This window comes from Rhododendron vialii, chromosome 2a (genome assembly GCF_030253575.1).
Source record: "Rhododendron vialii isolate Sample 1 chromosome 2a, ASM3025357v1".
Classification (NCBI taxonomy): domain Eukaryota; kingdom Viridiplantae; phylum Streptophyta; class Magnoliopsida; order Ericales; family Ericaceae; genus Rhododendron; species Rhododendron vialii.
This window is the reverse complement of record NC_080558.1, coordinates 14477274-14501409: the sequence shown is the minus strand read 5'-3', so window position 1 is coordinate 14501409 and position 24136 is coordinate 14477274. Positions and strand designations below refer to the sequence as shown.

The following is a 24136-nucleotide window of genomic DNA, read 5'->3' as shown; positions in this document are numbered from 1 at the left end:
TTATTTTTTAGGATAAATTACATAGTTAGTCCTTAAATTTTCATACTTCAACAAATCTCGTCGTTCAATTTCAATACAACATTAAAATATAATAATGCACAATCTGAGCCCCACGTAGGGTGTTTTTATTTTATTTTATCAAAATCGTCTATCTTTTACATAATATTAATTAGGTCATTCGTACCAAGAATGAAGTTGATGGCTTATAGCTAGACACTTAATTGGATGGAAAATATCATTCTATTATTCAATTTGTGTGTCGATGATGGAGCTTTCTAAACCTGATTGAGACAAAAATTTACGTAGGTGACTTAATCAACAAACATAAAAAATTTCAACGGATTTGATTGTTATTATTGTGTCACAGTCGCATGGCTACATTACATTCAACTATAACAGAGGACTAGGTTTCATACCAAATACTATAAATTGACTGTACAGTCTAAATGTCGTTAGTGAGTGTATTTTTAAAATGATCAATCAGGACTGTTAGGATGTTAAGTTATACAATATTTAATTTGTGATATTTTAGACATGTATCTTGCTTGGGTATAATAATTATTGATTGTGCTACGATATATTTTGGTCGTGTATCTAGTATCTTTTGATCGATTTCTTTTGGTACGACACATTGTGGTAAGAAAATGTTAATTTTTTGTGTTATCATAACAATTGTGGTTATGTTATATAATTTGTAGTATTTTTTACACATGAGGGAGAGGGAGAGAAAGTCAAGGAGGAGTGAATAACCTGTTACCTGCTGAGCCCTTTTTTATTTTATAAATTGATTTAACAAATGGGTGGTCCGGATTATTTACTTTGAAATCCAAGGGTTTAAAATCATGATGCGTACGGTACACCCCCTAATAAGGGGGATGTACCATAGGACTACCCATATGACATTATTCGCAAAAGTATTCCAACAAAAAACGTTTCATCATTTGTGTCTTTATCATCAATAAACAATCATATGTTACACAAAGAAGAAAGACTTTTCTAAGCTTTGATAAGAGCCTTAACCATTTCGTGTAACACCCCGACATATCTTGTGAGTGTCGTGTCCAAAGCATTTTTTGGATGTCCCCAGAGCGTTTTTTCATTTTTTGATCTGCTGTCCCTGGAGTGTCAAAACCAAAAACTTTAAGAAAAAGTAGTACACTTCATATTTGAGTGTCTCTGGAACTACGATGCTTAAAAAACACGCCAACCGCCAACACGTAGGGAAATTGAAAAGATGAGAATACCCAATTGGCCGCACTGAAGTGGAATACTTGGACATAAAGCCACGTACCAGCACTCTACCATGCTTAAAAAACATGCCAACCGCCAACGCATTGAAAAATTGAAAAGACGAGAATACCCAATTGACCACATATGAAGTGGAATACTTGGACACAGTAAATCCATGTCCTAGCTAGCACTCTACCATGCTTAAAAAACATGCCAACCGCCAACGCATAGAAAAATTGAAAAGACGAGAATACCTAATTGGCCAACATTAGATGCCATCCAATTGAGGGGTAAAATTGGCTAAGTTGGGGGGAAAAATATGGGAAGACGCCAAATTTTCACCGAGTGGTTCTTTTTATATAGGTTGACAAACAACTCATTTGTTCTTCGAAGTTGATTCTGCCCCATACTGTGTTCATTAAACCATGGCATTACCATTTAGTTGTGATCTCAATGTTCGGGAAACGATTTACATGATCAAAGTAGTTAAGAACTCTCAAGTCTTTGTATGCAAGTAGCTATAGCTTCATGGATACAAATGCAAGTTCCTATAAGAGAAACAGAACATTGCTTAATTCAATCATTTCCAAAGTGTGTGCCTCATTTGGGTCATAGATAATTTGCACGAGCGCACAAACAAAAGTCACACAAACATTAGTTGCACACTTACTGATGCATTTTTGATCTTAATATGAAGACTTTCACGTGCAAAGCACGTGGGTATTTACTTGTGGAAATAGAAAGCCCAAACAATAGAATCATACCTCCATTGAATAACCAAATCATTCATGGATAGGAAGAAAAATATTAATCAAAATGCTATATTTATAAGTTTTTTCCTTTTCATCAATTCCTAATTTGTGATAGCAGCAAACATTAGTGGTGGTGGTGTTGGCCAAACCAATAAAACTTTTTCCGATCAAAACATCGGGGGATAAGGAACGAACTATATATATCCACAGAGAGAGAGAGAGAGAGTTCTCCGATCAAAGAAGAAATGGTGTGGTTGTGTGTAAAATTCACCGAGAGAGAGAGAGGGGAAAGTAAAGTGGAATACTTGGACACAATAAAGTCACATACTAGCACTCTACCATGCTTAAAAAACATGTGAACCGCCAATACATAGGGAAATTGAAAAGACGTGAATACCCAATTGGCCGCATCTAAAGTGGAATACTTGGACATAGTAAAGCCGCGTGCCAGCACTCTACCGTGCTTAAAAAACACGCTAACCACCAATGCATAGGAAAATTGAAAAGACGAGAATACCCAATTGGCCTCATCTAAAGTGGAATACTTGGACATAGTAAAGCTGTGTGCCAGCACTCTACCGTGCTTAAAAAACACGCTAACCACCAATGCATAGGAAAATTGAAAAGACGAGAAAACGCCAACCACTGATGCATAGAAAAATTGAAAAGACAAAATGCTCAATCTGCCGCATCTGAAGTGGAATACTTGGGCACAGAAAAGCTATGCATTAGAACTCTATCATGCTTAAAAAACACGCCAACCACCAATGCATAGGAAAATTGAAAAGACGAGAATACCCAATTGGCCAACGTTAGATGCCCTCCAATTGAGGGGTAAAATTGGCTTAATTGGAACAAAAAAAACCGTGCTACCCACACAGAGAATTCCACACAGATCACGCACAGATCATTGTGGGCCCCACACAAACGATCCGATCCGTTCATTAAATGTAAAACATATTTGCAAGGGCTCTCTCAAAAATAAGTTCAATCTAAGACCTATAGGTTTTCGATCCAAAAATAAAACTTTTCATTAAGATTTTCGGATAATAAAAAGATAGATGATTGGATCAAGCAACTATAGTTATCAGATTGAGCTGATTTTTTTAGAGGGCCCTTGAAAAAATGTTTTACATTTAATGAATGATTCAGATCGTTTGTATGAGATCCGAAGTGGACTCCACACAAGAATCTACGTGCAATCTTTGTGGGAAAAATCTGTATGAACATACTTACTGGAAAAAAAAAAAAAAAGGGGGCAAGGCGCCAAATTTCACCGAGTGGTTCTTTTTATATATTCTGTGAAGAAAAGCGTGAGAAGAGAAAATTGTTACCTTAGCCGGAGAAACCACTATGCGCAAAGGTGGAGATTTTTATCGAACTAATCCTTTTTTTAGAACTATTAGCCTGAATACTCTCGTTTTCAAACTATTTTTAAAACTGCTCGGTAGAGCCACTTCAACAAGCGCTACTTGAGTAGCGTCATTACAATTGGCGCTATTTGCCATGTGGCGCTCTGTCATGTGCTGTGTTGGTTATATGACGTGGACTAACGCCACTTGAAGCTGCTCTACCTAATCAGGTAGCGCCACTTGAAGTTGCTCTACCTAATCAGGTAGCGCCATTTCAAGTGGCTCTACCTAAATCAGGTAGCGCCTTTTCAACTGGCTCTACCTTATTGAAACATCTTCCCATTAATTTGATCACTTTTCTTGGTCATGGTGAAAACGAAAGTAAAATCGTTAAAATAAAAATTGCGAACCACTTAGTGTAGAATATTTGGTCATTACAACATGAATAGCGAAAACTATTGTATTTTATGCTTAAGAAAAGATAGATTGACAATAACTACTTTACTTAAAATTGAAAAACAAATGATTGTCCAAAATATAACTAATATAGAACAATGTTGATGGCACTTTAATTCGCTTTAGGGTTTTTATTAACTTCACTAGAAAAAATTTTATTTATATTTTCAGCTTTATTTTGCTACATATCGTGTATATTTATTTTGCTACTGAAGAATTCTAAATATAGTTAACTTTCTCTAATTTATTTTGAAAACCTCATTACAATGTTAACTGTCTTTAATTATGTGGTATTGACTTTGTTATTTTAAACGACAATTTAACAGTTGACACTAAAGCACTACAAAAACTAATAACCATCATAACTTCGCATTATATAGCTCTAACAACAATACTTATTCTCCAACTTCCATGAAAGAAAATAAAAACTAAACATTGCAAGTTACAGATCCATTTTAGCAATTGAAAAGTCAAACATATACATAATTTTAAACATTACAAGTTACATATTTGGTACCGAAGATGACGCTTCTCCCCTCTTTGAACATTTTCGCTTGTTATGCCCATGTCCACCACACAAGGTACAAGACTGTTTGTGTGATGGTTGTGCCTCAAGCCAGTCGTCCATCATATCCATCTCATTTCGAAATCGATTTACTTGTGGACGTCCTCGACCCCTAAGACGTTCTTCATCAGGATGAATTATTGGCCCATTGTAGGGAGGCCAATATGATTTGTCATGCAGCGGTACGAACGTTTCAGAGCTATATATGGCTATGTTTGAGTCAAGCCTCCAAACATTGCTTATGAATCGTGTAGGGTCCATGGCCATTCTATTACACACTGCAATCACATGCGAGCACGGCATCCTCCATTGTTGCATCTTGTTGCAAGTACATGTCTGCTCATTGAAGTGTACTGTGTGCCGCAAGTGAAACGTGTGTGTCTCAGGCCGCCATCGCTCTAAAAGTGCTGTAATGAGACCCCAATCCACGGACACAAAAGGCAATGAACAAAGGCCCTCTAAACGGGCACGCCGTATCAACTCTAAAACAGGGGGTGATGGCCATGGCAATGCTCGTATACCTTTCTTCGCACTACGAACTCTGACTTTTTTTGAATCCACAGGCCGTGTGAAAATAAATTGTTAATTCATGGATTAGATTGATAAATTTACACTAAAGTTTATGAAGTACGTACATTATCCAAATGTCACTTACATCAGCTTCCCAGACTTCTCGAGAGCGGTGCTGATGTTGTAAACATAGAATCGACCCATCTCTGGGCCCCGGGTCAGGCCTACGAAGCGCATTAAGGTTGAGGTCCATAGTATGACCTATATTTTAGATTAATTGTCAATTTCGACATATTATCCACATTGCTAAACAAAATATAGGCAAATTTATAAAGACTTGAACATGGGGTTTTGCACCTACACAATTTAAGGTGATTTCCAATTTTCCTTGACGTACATTAGCCAAGGTAAAATAAAGCGTATAATGAATAGGAAGTGTATATCTTGCCATTCCATACCTATTGTATTATGTTTAAGAAAAGATGGATTGACAATAACTACTTTGCTTAAAATTGAACAAAATAAAACAATTGCCCATAATATAACTAATGACCAACAATTCATAAATTTGCATTACATAGATCAAACAATAATACTTCACTAAGAACTTTCTTTAAAAAAAAATACAACAGATTTATGAGTCATAAGTGGCTAGCTTTCCATTTTGCTTGAACTAAGCCAAAAAACTATCTTATCCTCCAATCACAAAAGATTGAAGACAAAAAAATTTAAATTCTTTTATGAACTTTCAAGATTGTAAAAGATTTTGAAGCATTAGTTTTATTTTGATTGGCACATGGTATGTCGAAGACAAAGCTAGAACATAAGAAAAAGATATGTAAATAGCACGCAGTAACAAACAAAGCTGTTTGAAAACAAATCCACTTTAAGCCCAAAGAACTTGATGATAATGATTTAGGGTGGAGCACGATTCAGAAAAGGAATTTTATATCCAAGTAGAGTTCTACTGTTGTTGACTGGACCTAAGTTCTACGTATTTTTCCCTTTCCCCAAAGCCTCACCGCCATTTTCTCATGCTCCTCCTCACTACAGACTCCACTCTCCTACCAGGTAAAAAAGCCATAAACCCACTTCAAAGTCAGAAAATTGATTACTAGCCTTTATGTGAACAACTTGGGTGTATAAAGTGCTAAATTGCTCTGGACAAACAAATACTTGCCATATTGTTGTGGGTGTGAGTTGCATTGCAACATTTGGGTAGTTTAGCCAGCAACATGAGAGAAATGAACCCTATGCGAGGGGTGAAAATAGGTAAACGACCACAAACCCACTTCAGAAAGTCACTAGATACACATACATTCATAATCTTGGGGTGCATAATGTGCATGAGGAGAGTTATGGTTCCGATTTCACGATAGGATTCATACCAGAAAAACAGCCCCAAACCCATTTCAGACAATTCCCTAAAATCTAGAGATGTGCTTATAAAGTGGTGTATGAAGTGCTAAACTTTTGTGGGTTTGAATGTAAAATTTGCAGAGATTAAGCAGCAACGGAAGAGGGATGAACCCTTTGTGGGTGTAAACCTAGGCACGGATGTGTCGAATTTCCTCTCTCCTACCGATTTGGTCGCTTTCTTACACCTACAGAAGACCATCCATCTCGCGTGTGGACTGGGCCCATGGATTTTCTTCCTTACTACTCTCCATAAATGCTCGAAATCAGAATAGTAGAGAGTAGAGAATGCAAAGAAAGCATAGAGAAAGCTAAAGAGAGAGAGATACATACGGTGAACAGCCAGCGAGTCAGTGACGATTGTTGCCGGTTTTTGACGGCGTCCGTCGAGCGGTCTCGGCTAGCACGAGGGTGGGTATCGCAGAGAGGGAGGGGAGCAGAGCAGAGCAGAGGAGAGGAGAGAGGGAGAAGAAGCGCCGTTGGAATTAGATACAACCGGATATGCCGAATCTGAGCTGAGAGATGCTAGGTCTCGTCTAAGCCCTTCTGCGGATTCTCAAGCAACCTCTTCTTAGCCCAGGAACTTCTTCTAGTTAGTAGCGCCATTGAATATCTATTGAGGCTAGCCCACTGTGGAACGGGGAAAGGTCACCAAAACAAAAGCCCTAGAGCCGGATCAAAAAAAAAAAGAAAGAAAGAGCTAGAGCCAGTTCAAGTGGCTCTACTAATTTGAGTAGAGCTATTTCAAATGGCGTTTGTCCACGTCATACAGCCGCGTGGCACAGGTGTAATTCCATAGCGCCAATCGGAATAGCGCTACTCAGGTAGCGCTTGTTGAAGTGGCTCTACCGAGCAGTTTTAAAAATAGTTTGAAAACGAGAGTATTCAGGCTAATAGTTCTAAAAAACGGATTAGTTCGATAAAAATCTCGCAAAGGTGAGACAAACGACTGTAGAATCCTTCCATCAGAGATCATCGCCGACGTACTCTCTCGACTGCCGGTGAAGCCACTGTGCCGATTCAAGTGCGTCTCTCCCTCATGGAATTCCCTAATCTCTTCCCCCCATTTTTCCAAAACCCACCTCAATCGAACCCAGACCAATAACCCTAAACACTTACTTCACAGCATCCTTCTCGTTCTTCGCAGCAGCTTGCAGGATCTCTACTCCGTCTATCTCACCGCTGCTGACTTGGTTCCGGTCACCGACAAGCTTGATTTTCCTTTGCTCCGAGAACCCGAGTACAAGTGGATCACGGTATTGAACTCTTGCAACGGTTTGGTTCTGGTTTCCGACGGAGGTAATTCCCACTTATTCCTTTTGAATCCAGCCACAAGAGAATGTAAGAAACTGCCCACACCCCCTCTTATCCCCGATCCCGTTCGTGGGTATTACAACTACGCATATGGTGTGGGTTACGATTCGTCTAAGGATGATTACAAGGTTGTGAAGCTCTCGTATATTGAATCTGAGTCTGAGTCCGAGTCTGAGTTTGAATATTCTACTCTGACGAGTAATATAATATTTGTGTGTGTCTATTCGCTGGAAACTAATGCTTGGAGGAGAATTCAAGATACCCATTATGTCCTTGACGGAACTTCGTCTGGCACTAACTGTAAGGGGCGTCTCCATTGGCTTTGCTGGAGGGCTGGGTCCCATCTGATGGCTGCTTTCGATTGGGCGGATGAGATTTTTAGGGAAGTGCCATTGCCTGCTTCGTTTGTGCACTGTGACCAGCTTGTGTACCTTGACGTGGTCATTATTAAGGATTGTCTCTGTTTGGCTTATAAACAGGGTAGTGACCCAGTTGAGGTTTGGATGATGAAGGAGTATGGGGTTAAAGCGTCGTGGACAAAAATTTTGATTGATACACATGATATGTGTCTACAAGGTTTGTTAGCGGAAGATGAATTTTTGCTGATGGGAAATGTCATACAAACATACGAAGATAAATTAATTGTGTACAATCCCAAAAAAGAAACGCTGAGGGACATTGTGGTTCATGGCATTCCTGCTGCATTTTTAACTTGGGGGACATATGTTGAGAGCCTTGTTTCTCCTAATCAATGTAGTCATGGAGGAGGGATTGGGAAGCAAGGATATAGCTAGATATGCTCATTGGCACTGTATCTCCTGGCCCTTTTGATTTCACAGAAGCTTTTTTTGTATCTTTGTAGCTTCAGTTTCATTTGCTTGGTTATGAGCTTAATTTATTGCAGTATGGTTGTTAATTTGTTATTTATTCCATGACTGTTTTGCTCGTTTCTGTGGTAGTTTTCTTTGTTTAGGACATACCTAAACTGATATTATATCCTAATGTATTGGGTTATAATACCCGGTAATGGTAGTAACTTAGAAGAGTGATCAAGCAGTTAGATAATTTTCTTTTTTGATGTGTTTTTTGACACCATAGACAATATAAAAGGATAATTTCTCATCTTTTTTAAGTCTTCAACAAGTGATCAAATTTTTCTTTATTCTTCTTTTCCCATCCTTTCTCTCAATTCAAGGAGAGATTATCCAGTGTTCATGCAGCAATGTTCAATCTTTTTGCCCGCCACACATTAATATGAGACTTGGGTAATTCATGATTGAACTCATCAATCAATGTGTGGCAAAAGATGTGGGTTCCATTTCAGGGGCGCGGAGACGATTGAAGTTTACATCAAGTCATCAGCATCCTGGCTATGCATACAAGGGTTGAAATTCCAATTTTACTAGCTCATATAGAGGGTGCATGTGAAGGACCTTTGAAGTCGGCTCAAGCGGTTAGTACCTTTTGATTTCGAAAGAAAGATTTGAAATTCGAGCCTCTGTTCTAAATGGCGGCCGCCGAGGCCGCCTAGGCGCCGCCTAGGCGCTTGGAGGTACCCTGCCGCCACGCCAATACCCCTTGGCGTTTGATTTGGCACCCAGGGAGGTTTGGCGGTGTTTGGTGGCCGCCTAGGCGGCCTTGGCGGCCATGGCGGTCTCGGCGATTTGGCACCCAGGGAGGTTTGGCGGTGTTTGACGGCCGCCTAGGCGGCCTTGGAGGTCTTGGCGGGCCTTGGAGGCATCATCGACGTCTTTGGAGGCCTTTGGCAGCTTAAAATGTATAGTATTAAACTAATGTAGATCAAGTTTTGGAAGGGTATGGAGGAGAAGAGTTAAAGAAAAGAGATGAACTTTTAACTTGGCATTGGGGATCTCCGATCTTGTTTATTTCTACTTATTGTCTTATTCAACTTATTTGCTAGTTGCTATTACTTAATTTCATTTGGGTTTGTACATTAAACTTTGCATTATGGTTATGTAGAACTTTGAACTTGTATTATGGATACATAGAATATAGTTTGATTGGATAATGGTTTGTTAAAAAAAAAAAAAAAAAACGCCGAATTGCTTGGCGGCGCCTAGGCGGCCGCCTAGGCGGCTTGGCGCTTGGAGGTGGGTCTCCGCCCTACTAGCGCCAAGCGCCATTTAGAACATTGATTCGAGCTCATGAACTTGTTATGAACTTATGAGTTGTGTTAAGTCCACTAGCAAAAGTAGCTTACTGTGAAACGAATTGTACTCAATGTTTGCGTCTGGCTTTCAAAATCACACCATCGTTTATGGTGCACTTCATTCCTAATGAGAATATATAGTCTTTTCACGCTCAAGACAAAAAGATAAGGGGAGATAGGAAACCCATGTCTAATGCCTCTACCAGGAGAAAATTCGGGAAGTTGTTCACCATTCCATACAACCGAGTACTTTTTACCTTACCATTGCCCAGTCCTTCCATTTTTTTTTAGGATAACCAAAAGGAAAATTGGTTTCCCTGTGGAATTTTCACACTGCATGTAGGGTACCTCATTCAGACGCTTAAATTTCTATGTAGCAATTTCTTGATTTGAAGTGCAATCTTCTTTGTTTTTTTCCTCATTTCGTTTCAAACCTTTTGGTTTCAGTGGCATTGTCGTCCAAACTTGTAAATTTCTTCATTATGACATGATGTGCTTGCTTGTCGCCACTCGCGATAAGGATTTGTGCGTCAGACTCAAGTGCCTACATTGGATGTGTGAGACTTGAAGCCAAAACTGTAGTTTTGTTGGAGGGGTGCCCAACCGCTGGCCTACCGTTTCGGGCACTTCTCCTTATTTTAGCTGACTCACCTACAGGTTCTAGTAACTCGCTAAACCCATCAACCCCTGGGGGATTTCAGAAGAAAAAATCTCTAAACTTGGTAATTTGTATCAAATGCTTTGTTTTATTCTGCTGGTATACGATAGAGAGTGAGAGGGCAAGAAGAGGAAGGCTATAGCTGCTATACTATGTTCATCAGTTTTACGAATATCATAAAAGTCATTGCTACGATGTTTAAGAAACCAAAAGAAGTGTTATTCTTGGTTTAGCTTTTTTCGTGATGTTTAATCGTCTGCATCCATATTTAAGCATGGATCTTTCTAACTGTTTGAATTTGATGCTCTGCTGCATGCTTGCATCCATTCATGGGGGTCAGAATAAGAACCATTCGGAAAGCACGAAATCAAATACAGTAATAATAAGAAGAAGAGCGGATGATACGGGTTTCTGGTGATAGTGCTTGTTGATTAGATATCTGAGGTTCTGGATCCACTACATGCGATCTTTTCTCTCTTAAAGGACGTTACTCAGCAGATCAAAAAGAAAAAAGAAAAAAGACGTTACTCAAACTAGTGTCATGTCCAGGAGATTGCGATAAGTGTACCAACCTCCACTTAGATTTTTGCGCTACTGACTTCTGAGAAGTACTTGCTCCTTACAAGAGTTCAACTTCTGCAGGGCGGAGTGGATCATAGAAGAAACTACAATGAAGTTCATGAAATTTGTGGACAGAGCTTTCCTCTTGTATTGAGAAGGGAGGATTCCCATACACAGGTTAAGGCTCCAGATAACCTCCTGTGCAACCTGGTTTAATTCTCTTCATGGGAAGTGGATCAAAATGGCTGTTCAAAACCATTCCAAAGAACTAGAACTCCACATTAAACCTTGTAGCTGTCCAAGGTATTCTTCAAAGTTTAAGATTCAAGCGTTCGATTTGTCTTTCCAGTTTTTCATTAGGTTTATCTGATTAGCTGTAAATTTCAATCTCAAACTAGCGGTGTATACTTCTAGTTGTAAAACTAAAAGGTATGTCCACATTGAAAAGATAACTTACAGCTCTGTAAGTAACTGCGAATCTGCAATATTGTTTTTCTATTCTATTCTCTATGGCTTTTGGGGCAGCAAAATTAGAGAGAGGGAAACATGTCAAACCCTATTCTGATTGAGGGATATCAATTTTAGGGCCACTAATTTTCGTACATTAAGACATTGTGATATGTATGGTTTGCATTCATTTGTCTGAACCCCCCACGAAACGAGACGAATATAGCTTTTGGCCAAGGACTTATCCAACTTACTGAATTTGTTTTCATTTTTTTTTTTTCCATTTTCTTTTTCAGAGCGTGTGTGGCACACATTCATGTTTGTCGTTTAAGTTACTGTTTCCATTATTTCTTTGTTTTGATACCAAGTACTGTTGTCGTCAACATCGATTTTATAATTTTTGTATTCAGGTTTGATTGATTTTTTCACACACAACAGTTTGCATTAAACTACTATGATACTAGATACTTCACACACAACAGTTTGATTAATGATAATGATATCTAACCCTCTGATTAAACAGTTCTGAAACTGGACTGAAGAAGTTTAGATAAATGGAGTAAGTGAAAAAGTTGTGATCGAGGCGCCAAATCTTGGCGAAAGATTGGACAAGGATTTTGCAAAGTTTATAACATTGATTCACCTCACAATCTGTGAGATCTTTCTGTGATAGGCAGTTCCATCACCGACGAGTTCCTCTTTGGTGGCATTATTTCTAGATTCCTCCTCCTTGAGTATTCGAGCTTAGACGGTTGTGAATTGTGACAAGATCAAAACTATCAGCATCAAAAAGTCAACAACTTAAGCGCCTTATTTAATTTTGTGTGACTGTTGAGATCAATTGGAGGTGGTGAATCTTGATGCTCCAAGTTTCACTTTTGCTCGAATACGAAGGAACGAAAATCCCCTCTTCCTTAACCAGCTCGCGGGGGAAATCCTGGATAATGGCAGAATATCGATTTGGAAAACCTATTTGACCGCTCGTGACCGAAGGCAGTAAAGCGATCGTCCTTGAATTTAAAGTCATATCGCTTTTTGACCACTCAAGGCACTCTCTCCTTTCTGGGCCGAGGATTCGATACCATCTACTACTACGAAAAGTTTTTCATTCTGTCACTCTCACATTACTCGTAACTCGATCGGTTCAACTCGGTGGATAAAGAGAGAGAAATTAGTACATCGTGTATGAGCTAATCTCAGGGAAACCACAACCAAGTGCATGTCACCTAGGTTAATTTCATGTCTTCTTCAAAGCGTAACACACGTACGTTACGTTCGACATTTGGATCGATGTATGGGCTCCGCATCAGACGTAATCAGTTGGAAAATTGGGTAGTTTGAATATGCTCCCTCCTGAAGTCTAAACGCTTATACTCTTAATATGCCTGAAATTCCTTTAGGCAACTCGTAAACAATGTTCATCCTAGAAGACAACAGAAATATGCTTAGGCAAACACATATTTGGCTGGTATCGTATCCTTCAAATGGACATTAGTTGAATCCTAGACTTAAATGCATATCTCACCCCCGGCACCCATACCCGAGTCTATGTAACGAAGAAGGCATTGGTTCCAACTTGGATGGTTCGACCAATCTATTTTGCAAAATATAACTAGCGTTGTAACGAAGAAGGCATTGGTTCCAACTTGGATGGTTCGACCAATCTATTTTGCAAAATATAACTAGCGTTGTACTCATTTGATGAACGGAAACGGGAAAAATCAATGTCACCCTTATTGTCCTATGCATTAAACGGGTACAAGGCTGGTTGCACAAATAAAAATGTTCGATACATACTAAATTTTACTTATTTTTTTGCAACAAATAAACTTAGTTTTCCCTAAATATGAAGTATTCAACGAATTTTATAAAATGATCCATTCGAATCAAGATAATGTGCTCCATGCTTATCCCAACGATTCACGCTAAACGCAATTCTGAATTCAACCGGCAACCCAAGTCGAATATAATACAGACAATTTAGACAAAAGATTTTCTCGAATTATATGTAATAGTAGATTATTAACAGTCCATTTAGAGTGTGAAAAGGACAATTGGTTAATCAAAAGTTTTGATATTATTCTCCACATTTTCGCAAAAAGTCAGAATTTGTATTTTGAAATTCTAGTAAAAGTCCATTGGGCTTTGAATAATAGAAAGAAACTATTTTTTGTTTTTTGGATCACTTAAAAAAGCTGTATTGACATCGGCAAAAAATGTATAAAATCTCCGCCAAAGTGGATTGATATAGTATGTTAAAACTGTATTGAAGTTCTAACCGTTTTGTTCTTTTGTTTGTACTCCCGTGTGTACAATAAACTTATGTTAGCTAATGGGCTCTAACCCAATTAACATCTTCTGGTCTATCCCATGTGAGAGGCCGGGTTCGATCCTTGTTGTGGACATTTGGTTTGGTTCGATCCTTGTTGTGGCTCTTAGAAAAAAAAAACGAAAAAGAAAGAAATTACTTTGGCTGGGCTCTCAAATTCCCTGCACAATAAAAATTCTTGATCTATTTCTCTTCATTTCTTAATCTTAAAAATCTGCATTAAAACCCAAATCGAACAGGGAGAGCCCTAAAACAGAAAATGAAGAAGAAGAAGACGATTATGTCCAACGGTGATACCAACGACTGTTCAATACATAGGGTTCCACCGGAGATTCTCGCCGACATACTCTCACGGTTACCAGTCAAATTTCTATGCCAATTAAAGTGTGTCTCTCCCTCATGGAATTCCTTAATCTCTTCCCCCTGTTTCGCCAAAACCCATCTCAAACGAAACCCCCCAAGTCAAAAAATCATCCTCGTTTGCGTCTCTGAAGATCTCTATTCCGTTGATTTCGCCAACGCGAATCCCGCCGCAAAAAAGCTTGATTTCCCCTCGGTCCAACGCTCCCACCACCGGTGGACCGAGGTTTTGGGTTCTTGCAATGGCTTGCTTCTTGTTTCTGGTAAAGGTTATTCCACATCCCTTTTGAATCCAACCACTAGAGAACGCAAGAAGCTGCCCACTTGCCCTCTCAGTTTTTCTCTTGAGCCCTACGTTTATCTCCATGGTTTTGGTCATGACTCTTTTACGGATGATTACAAGGTTGTGATGCTCTCTTACCAGTATATTAAGTCTTATTCTAAATACTATTTCGACAGTGATGCTAATATCACGCATGTGGCTGTCTATTCATTGAAAACCGATGCTTGGAGGAGAATACAAGATTCTCATTATCATCCTTTGGGAAATCCTTCTGGGGTTCACTTTAACGAGCGTCTCCATTGGCTTTGTAGGAGGACTGGTGGTTCGGATGGTTCCAAAGTTATTGTTGCTTTCGATTTGTCAGATGAGATTTTCAAAGAAGTGCAGCTGCCTACTTCATTTAGTGATTACGAGATTTTTTATCATCACATGGCGGTTCTTGGGGGTTGTCTCTGTGTGATTGTTTGCCCTCTTAGTTACCGAAATGAAGTTTGGATGATGAAGGAGTACGGGGTAAGAGAATCGTGGACCAAATTTATGATAAATCCTAGGATGGTTTTAGTGGATTTATTGTGTTTGTTAGCAGAGGACGAATTTTTGATGAAAACAAGAGGAAAAGAACCAGATGTACTGTTTCAAGATAAATTGGTTGTGTACAATCTGAAAAAGAAAACACTAAGGGACATGGTGGTTCCAGACATTCAGCTTAAATGTCAAAATGGGGTCACCTATGGCTATGTCGAGAGCCTTGTCTCTCCTAATCATTGAGGAGGGATTGGGAGGCAATGAAGAATGAAAAGCTTCTTCAGGTAGCTTTTGTTAAATGCAAATGAAATGACTCTATGCCTTCTTTTGTTGATCAATATGTGTAGATTCATTTGGTGAGCTTCTTATTTCAAGGGGTTTTTTTTTTTTTTTTGGTGGTTTCAAATCCATATATCCCATATTGATACTTATACAGCTTTGCTAGTTTGAGTTATATGGTGCAGTGGTTAGTGATGTAAGTTGAACTTTGATATTGCCTCCATCGTACACAAGTTGCTAATGCCCACATCAAAATGGTTGAGTCTAAAAGGCATGAGATCTTATTGATGGGGTTCATATCCCTTTTCGATATGATTTAAAATTGACTTTGCTTACGCATGAAGGTATCGGGGGTACTGGTCAGATACTCTTATGTCGTGTACCCGAATTTCCATGAAAGTGAGATTATAGCTATTCTTAACTACACCGACAAGTCAGATTTTTTACCTAGCGGTGGCAAACACATAGTTATTTGGCGGTAAGAGCTATTGGAGAACCATGCAGTCCGACCTCCTACTTGATACTAATTTTTTGAGTTCTGAAGTTCACCATGCGAGGATAATAACATTATCAACCTTTCAAGTTGTGTATTTTGCGATCACTGACCCTAATAGTTGAGTTATACGAACCCAATTGCAAATTATTCACCATGGTAATCGTCTGATGCCAAAGGAATTGTACTTGGTTCAGACAAAGGACCATCTGAAGACTAGTATTCGTGCTTTGGAGCTCGTAATTCATTAAAATGAGTCGTTACCATTTAGTCAGAAGTGATGGGTATACCGTATTTATAGTTTGGCAGTAAATTGAAGTTAGGATAGACTATATGAGGATAATTTGCCACCATATTTCCTGGTCTTCTGAACTTATGATTCTTGCAGATGACAAATTGACAACACATCAGGTTCTTAAAGTTATGATTCTTGCTGACCTCTTTATCATTTGCGGAGTTGCTTTGAGTGTTACAATTGATTTTGTATTGGTGGTATCTCTATTCATTCTCTCTTTTGACAAAGTTGTGTTTGGCATCTGACTTTTGGTGGCTGCATTAAGTAAACATACCATCTATATGCATCATCTCATTTATAATGTTGAGTGTTCAACTGGTTATAGTTCATTTCAGGTTGGAATTCATCCCAAAAAGTAGTGAATTCACAGACTTTTTTCTGACCTGGCTTTCTTAATTTGATTTTCTTCTGATCATTATATCTCCCTTTAATTTGAATGTCAGATCGGAATGTACCGTAAATGAGACAATTTGAGTGATCAATGGCTTGTTGAAATGTGATTTGAGAACTTGACCAGTATCAAAACGTGTTTAACCATAAAAAGGTTTTTGATCACCCGAAGGTTTTTGTTTTTGTGTTCGGATATTGGAGACACTTGGAGATTATGTGACTTCTCGTGGAGAGTGTGGGGACTTGTTTGGGGGCTTAATTAGCTGGTTCATATTACAAGAGTGGTTTGTTATAAAAGTTTTGTTCTGGTGACTGGTATTAGATGTGTTTTGTGTTGTCTTGACCTAGACTTTACATCCTTTGATTTGTTATGAAAGAATGCTGGAAGTTCTGTAAGAATTCATGCGTTTGGATTTAAGCTCTGAAAATAAGGTAATTATTAGGGTTTTGGTGAGAATATCAGCTAGCTGGGCTTGAGAGGTAGGATAGCGAATAACAAGTTGCTTGTTTCTAACTTTTTCCTGTATAAAATGAAAGCCAACCTCCACATGCTTGGTGCGGACATGGAAAACATGATTAGATGCCAAAGAAGTAGCAGAAATATTATCACACTACAATGCTAAGTTCACCTTTAACAAATTGAAGGCCTTAATTCAAGCTGCCTCTAAGACTGTGTTTCAACTTTCATAGCATTAAACTGACTATCATGGGGCTATTCATATGCTGACAAACAGCATTGACAGAAGAGGCCAACTCTGGTATAGTAAGAGTCAGGTATTGCAAGAGCCAACTATGGTTCTCTAGAATTCAGCATTAGCAAACACAGGCTTCTCGGAGAGGATGGATAACCATAAGGTCTGCAGTCAGGCATGCGGCATGCCAGCCTCGGCTAGGATCCTTATCATATTCTGCTTGAGATAATACCAAAACCATGAGACACTTGAACGACTTCGATACCCGGAAAGTAACTGCGATCTCCCAAATCTTTAAGAGCAAAATAGACCCCAATTTTGGAACAAGAGCGTGTATAAGACTTGGATTGTTGCCCGTTATGAGAATGTCATCTACAAAGACCAGTATATAGACGGTATTTGCACCTTGTTTGGGAACAAAGAAAAGGGAATCTGCTGAACTGTTCTCAAAACCATGCTTAATCAAACAGTTGGTAAATAGATCATACCAAGCTCTAGGAGCTTGTTTGAGTCCATACAAGGCCTCGCGAAGTTTGCAAACATGGGCCTGTATCAATGTTGTCAATTCCGAACCGTACCGGCCGGTAACACCCGTACAGGACATAAGCGGTAAACATAAGTAGGTGTTCGTACTGACCCAAATACTAGCCTGTATCGGTCGATACCGGATGATTCTAGGTTTGTACCGGAATCTCGACCAGAACAAAAAAATAATAATAATAATTGTGTATTTTTTCTTTTGCTTAAAAAATGCTTGAATTTTAAGATAATTCAATAAAATTTGGAGTATATAATATGTTAATCATCTTAATTTGTTATTAGGACTAATTTTAAGGTAGTATATCAAAGTGTTAGAATTTATTTTATATCTCTACTTTTGAGTGTTTTTTTTTTTTGGTTTTTTGTACATATATTAAAATTATATAAAATATACGTTACGGTCATTCCGGAACAGTACTGAAATATATACCGGTACCGATAGGCAACTCGTAAACACCGTTCATCCTAGAAGACGACAGAAATATGGTTAGCAAACACATATTTGGCTGGTATCGTATCCTTCGTATCTCACTCCCCTGCACCTACACCCCACAGTCTACGTATTGCAGAAGGCATTGGTCTCAACTTGGATAGTTCGAATTTCGACCAATCTATTTTGAAAAGAGATTAAATTCCTTTGGCCGGTGGCAGAAACTATTGGGTTTTCCACCGCCATCATTTTGGGCCTCACGATGCGTTAATTGGCACTCTGAACTGATCATCTTACAGGGCCTGCAGAGTAGTATTCTCATTTCAAAAATTAGCTTCACCGAATATCGATAGGTGTGTCAAAATTTAAATTTTGATTTATAAAACGGATGTCATGGTCAGTTTAACTTGAAAGGGTCAGACCGTTTAATTCATAAACTAAAATTTGACTTTTGATTGATCTATGAATATCAAATCAAGTTGATTGTTTGCACGAATATACTACATTATAGGTCTTACAAAATGAGCGATTCGAATTATAACAATAAACGAATTGTAGGGTTCACAATGGGCAGTGGTGGAAAACCCACCCTTTCCACCGCCGGCGGAATTTAATCTCTTTTGAAAAAATATAACTAGCGTTGTTCTCACTCGATGAACGGAAACTGAAAAAATCAATGTGACCCTTTTTTTTTAATTGTCTTGTACATTAAATGGGTACAAGGCTAGTTGAACAAATAAAAATGTTCGATACATAGTATTAAGTAATCAATGAATTTTACAAAATGATCCATTCGAATCAAGATAATGTGCTCCATGCTTATCCCAACGATTCACGCTAAGGCTTGTTTTGTCTTAAGAAGTCATGACTTTTTTGTTTGTCTCTATTCAAAAAAATTTGCATTTATTAGTTTTGCGTCAAATTTTTCTGACTTAGGCTCTGTTTGTTTGGACGTAAAATATTTTTGGATAGAATATTTTACCGATTTTCCGTTGTTTGGCTGATAGAAAGATGAGGAAAATATTTTCTAGGTAAAATATTTTGCATGAAAGGGGTGAAAATGTTTTACTCTCTTTTTCTCGGTAAGATGTTTTTGTTTTTGGTGCCCGATGGTCTTACTCCCCGTATCCCATCCCCCTTCTCAAAATAGGTGTACCCATCCCCTTCTCCCATATGTGATTCAATCGAAATAAATAACTAGTTCGGAAATTCTGCTTGACCAAAAAAAAGAAATAAATAAATAACTAGTTCAAAAAAGTCCATGAGTAGCGCTGCAAATTAGATTTCCTCAAGGACCAGTCTCTCTTCATATAAATTTTTTTTTTCATATTTCCATTGTTAACATTATGGTTGTGTTTCAATCTCGGTGCTTGGGCACTTCCGTACGTGTGCAATCCCAACAAGAAGGAAAGTTATTCTTCCCTACCATTTGAGGAATTTTTCAATGCCGCAAGGGTACCAAGTGGTGCCGCTCGACGTATCCGGGCTGTCCAAAAGATTTTTTACATAGGTATTATTGGTGCAATATTTGCATAACCAGTTGAGTGAAAAATCATTTTGACAACCAAACTACGGAAAATTATTGTTTTGAAAAATATTTTTCATGTGTCAACCAAACAACGGAAAATAAAAGTTGAAAGTTTATTTTTTGGAAAAATATTTTACATCGAAACAAACGGAGCCTTATTGATTTATCTCGACGAGAGGAATAAAAAAAGTACAAAATTATTATCATAATTTTTTCCAAAAAGACAAAAATAAATCAAAAAGAAAAAATCAATTTCAAAAAATAAATATTACTAACAATAAATAAAGGCGAGTGATTTTGACACTCTCTGAATTGATAATCGTACACTTAATAGGGAGTGCAAAATTAATTTGGAGAGTGTCAAAATCAATCCCTATATGAAATTGGTTTTTTGGTATTAATTTGGGGTATGAAAATCAATTTCCTAAATAAATAAATACATATATAAATGAACTTGCGTTCGCCGGAACCTATATATATCGATCTCTTCGGGATTATCACACGGAGAACCCTAAACACACAAGATGATGAAGCAGAAGACGATTGTGTCCAACGGTAATAACCTTCCACTGGAGATTCTCGCCGACATACTCGCACGGTTATCTGTTCTTCTCCCTTTTTCGCCAAAACCCATCTCAAACGAAACCCTAGTAAAAAAATCGTTCTCTTTTGCGACTCTGAAGATCTCTACTCCGTTGATTTCGCCGCCGCAAAAAAGCTTGAAATCCCCTCGGTCCAATACTCCCACAAGTGGGTCAAGGTTATGGGTCTTGCAATGGCTTGCTTCTTGTTTGTGATCAAGGTCATTCCGAATTCGTTTTGAATCCATCCACTAGAGAAGGTAAGAAGCTGCCCACGTGCCCTTTATCTACTCCCCATTTGTTTAGTGAGCCCTACGTTTATCTACATGGTTTTGGTTATGACTCATCTAGGGATGATTACAAGGTTGTGATGCTCCCGCACAAGTATACTAAGTCTGATTCTAAATCCTATTGCGATGGTGATACTAATAATACCTATGTGTTTGTCTATTCACTGAAAACTGATGCTTGGAGGAGAATTCAAGGTTTCCATTATCATCCTTTGGGATATTTTTCTGGGGTTCATCGGCTTCCTTCTGGGGTTTACTTTAATGAGCGTCTCCATTGGCTTTGTAGGAGGACTGGTGGTTCGGATGGTTATTTCGTTATTGTTGCTTTTGATTCGTCAAATGAGATTTTCAGGGAAGTACAACTGTCTACTTTGTTTAGTTATTCTGAGATTTTGTATCATTGATGATAGTTCTTGGGGGTTATCTCTGTGTGGTTGTCTTGCCTTCTAGTTTCCGAAATGAAGTTTGGATGATGAAGGACTACGGGGTAAGAGAATCCTGGACCAAATTTACGACTAATCCTAAGATGGTTTTAAAGGATTTGTTGTGTTTGTTGGCAAAGGACAAATTTTGGTTGAAAACCACAGGAAATGTAGATGAAGTGTGCCAAGATAAATTGGTTGTGTACAATTCAAAAAAGTAAACACTGAGGGACATGGTGGTTCGTGGCATTTCTCCTAAATGTCAACATGGGGGAACCTATGTTGGGAGCCTTGTCTCTCCTAATCATGGAGGAGGGATTGGGAGGCAATGAGTGAGAAGCTTCTTCAGGTAGTTTTTGTGAAATGCGAATGAATCTATGCCTTCTTATTACAAGTTTTTTTTTGCTTGCAAATCCATATATCCCCCTTATAGATACTTATACAGCTTTGCTAGTTTGAGTTATATGGTGCATTGGTTAGTGATGTAAGTTGAACTTTGATTATCGTCTTTATCATACACAAGTTGCTAATGCCCAATCAAAATGGTTGGATTCTAACCCGAAAAGTATGAGATCTTATTGATGGGGTTCATATCCATATGATTTAATAATTAACTTTGCTTATGCATGACGTATGCGTACTGTTGGAAAACTCTTATGTCATGTACCTGATCAATTTTCTTGAAACTGAGATTATAGCCGTACGTTCTTTAAGTACACCAATGAAGTCAGAGGTTTTATCTAGGGGCTGCAAACACCTAGTTAGTTGGCGATAAGAGGTATTGCACAACCATGCACTGTGACCTCCTATTCCATCCTAGATTTTTTGAGTTCTAAAGTTCAGTACTAGTAACGATATTAACCTTTGAAGTTGTGTATTTTATGATCATTAACTCTAATAGTTGAGTTATGCATAACCAATCGTAAATTGTTCACCATGGTAATCGTCTGCTTTCAAAGGACTTGTACTTGAACCTTGGTTCCGACGAGGGACCATTTGAAGAGTATTCCTGCTTTGGAGCTCATTATTCATTAAAAAATGAAGAGTTACCATGTAGTTTTCTTGAACTATCATATTAGAAGGGATGGGTCTATATAGTTTGGCAGCAAATTACTTATCCAAAAAAAAAAAAAATAATTGGCAGCAAATTGACAAAAATCCTAGTAGAATAAGAATTTTTTTCTGAATCGTTGAGGTGGCATTTAAGTGCAATTATTGGCGGTAAATACATGTTTCAAATAGTGTGAATTGAAGTTAGGATAGACAATATGGGGATAATTTGCCTATACAGAGGGAGGGATTATCACACGGAGAGCCCTAAAAACAGAAGATGAAGGAGAAGACGATTATGTCCTACGGTGATACCAAGGGCTACCCAATACATAGAGTTCCACTGGAGATTCTCGCCGACATACTCTCCCGACTATCAGTAAAATCTCTCTGCCAATTAAAGTGTGTGACGTGTGTCTTTCCCTCATGGAATTCCCTAATCTCTCCCCCCGATTTTGCCAAAACCCACCTCTAATGAACCAGCATCAATGGCAATCCACGTCAAAAAATCATTCTCGTTTTTGAATCTCAAGATTTCTACTCCGTTGATTTCGCTGATGCAAATCCCACCGCCGAAAAGGTTGATTTCCACAAGTGGGCCAAGGTTTTGGGTTCTTGCAATGGCTTGCTTCTTGTTTATGAGAAAGGTTATTCCACATTCCTTTTGAATCCATCCACTAGAGAACCTAAGAAGCTGCCCACTTGTCCTCTCGATTTGTTTTTTGAGCCCTACGTTTATCTACATGGTTTTGGTCATGACTCTTTTACGGATGATTACAAGGTTGTGATGCTCTCTTACCAGTATATTAAGTCTGATTCTAAATACTACTATTTCAATAGTAATGCTAATGTCACGCATGTGGCTGTCTATTTGTTGAAAACCAATGCTTGGAAGAGAATACAAAGATTCTCATTATCATCCTTTTGGATATCCTTCTGGGGTTCAATTTAATGAGTGTCTCCATTGGCTTTGTAGGAGGACTGGTGTTTCGGATGGTTCTTAAGCTATTGTTGCTTTTGATTTGTCAGATGAGATTTTCAAAGAAGTGCAGCTGCCTACTTCGTTAAGTGATTACAAGATTTTATATCATCACATGGCGGTTCTTGGGGGTTGTCTATTGTGTGATTGTTTGCCCGCTTAGTTACTGAAATGAAGTTTGGATGATAAAAGAGTATGGGGTAAGTGAATCATGGACCAAATCTACAATAAATCCTAGGATGGTTTTAGTGAATTTGTTGAAAATCAGAGGAGAAGTACTAGCGGTAGTGTACCAAGATAAATTAATTGGTAGTGTACAACCCAAAAAAGAAAACACTAAGGGACCTGGTGGTACCTGGCATTCTGCCTAAATATCAACATGGGGTCACCTATGTCAAGAGCCTTGTCTCTCCTAATCATGGAGGAGGGATTGGGAGGTAATGAATGAGAAGCTTCTTTAGGTAGTTTTTGCTGAATGCAAGTGAAATAAATCTATGCCTTCTTTTGTTGATAAATATGAGTAAATTCATTTGGTGAGCTTCTTATTTCAGGGTTTTGTATGTGTGTGTGTGTGGTTTCAAATCCATATATCCCTTGGTTGATACTTATACAGCTTTGCTAGTTTGAGTTATATGGTGCAGCAGTGGTTAGTGATGTAACTATGTAAGTTGAACTTTGATTATTGCCTTTATCATACACAAGTTGCTGATGCCCACATCAAAATGGTTGGAGTCTAACCTAAAAAGCATGAGATCTTATTGACGGGGTTCATAACGGTATCATTTCCATATGATTAAAAATTTATATACTATATACTTCGCTTTTGCATGAAGTATCAGGGGTACTGGTCGGATACTCTTATGTCATGTACCCGAATTTCCATGAAAGTGAGATGATAGCCAGCCTTAAGTACACCAACAAGTCAGAAATTTTACCAAGCGGTGGGCCGGTGGCAAACACAGTTAATTGGTGGTAAGATTGCACAACCATGCAGTCCGACCACCTATTTGATCCTAAATTTTATGAGTTCCGAAGTTCACTATGTGAGGATAATAACAATATCAACCGTTCAAGTTGTGTATTTTACGATCACTGACCCTAATAGTTGAGTTGAGTTATACAAACCCAATTGCAAATTTTTCACCATGGTAATCCTCTAATGCCAAAGGAATTGTACTTGAATCTTGGTTCAGACAAAGGACCATTTGAAGACTAGTATTCGTGCTTTGGATCGAGCTC

General features: G+C 38.4%; 3 protein-coding genes across 4 annotated transcripts; all 3 read left to right on the top strand.

Annotated features, from left to right (window-relative positions):
* Positions 1-3226: 3226 nt before the first annotated feature.
* Positions 3227-23439, top strand: LOC131313901 (F-box/kelch-repeat protein At3g06240-like). Of its 2 annotated transcripts, XM_058342403.1 has the most exons (5): positions 3227-3345; positions 7218-9048; positions 11066-11287; positions 20733-21217; positions 22895-23439. In XM_058342403.1, exons 1-2 carry the CDS (start codon positions 3336-3338, stop codon positions 8387-8389), a joined length of 1182 nt encoding a protein of 393 aa, XP_058198386.1. In that variant the 5' UTR covers positions 3227-3335; the 3' UTR covers positions 8390-9048; positions 11066-11287; positions 20733-21217; positions 22895-23439. The 2 variants fall into 2 exon arrangements, with proteins under 2 accessions (XP_058198386.1, XP_058198382.1); XM_058342399.1 differs by lacking the exon at positions 22895-23439 and having other exon boundaries at positions 20733-21276.
* On the top strand, positions 13994-16817 carry LOC131313911 (F-box/kelch-repeat protein At3g06240-like). The gene is made up of 2 exons (XM_058342405.1): positions 13994-15212; positions 16439-16817. The coding sequence occupies exon 1, from the start codon at positions 14020-14022 to the stop codon at positions 15169-15171; it is 1152 nt and encodes a 383-aa protein (XP_058198388.1). The 5' UTR covers positions 13994-14019; the 3' UTR covers positions 15172-15212; positions 16439-16817.
* Positions 20100-21089, top strand: LOC131317192 (F-box protein CPR1-like). The gene is made up of 3 exons (XM_058346766.1): positions 20100-20325; positions 20378-20752; positions 20857-21089. The coding sequence occupies exons 1-3, from the start codon at positions 20100-20102 to the stop codon at positions 21087-21089; spliced, it is 834 nt and encodes a 277-aa protein (XP_058202749.1).
* Positions 23440-24136: the final 697 nt, after the last annotated feature.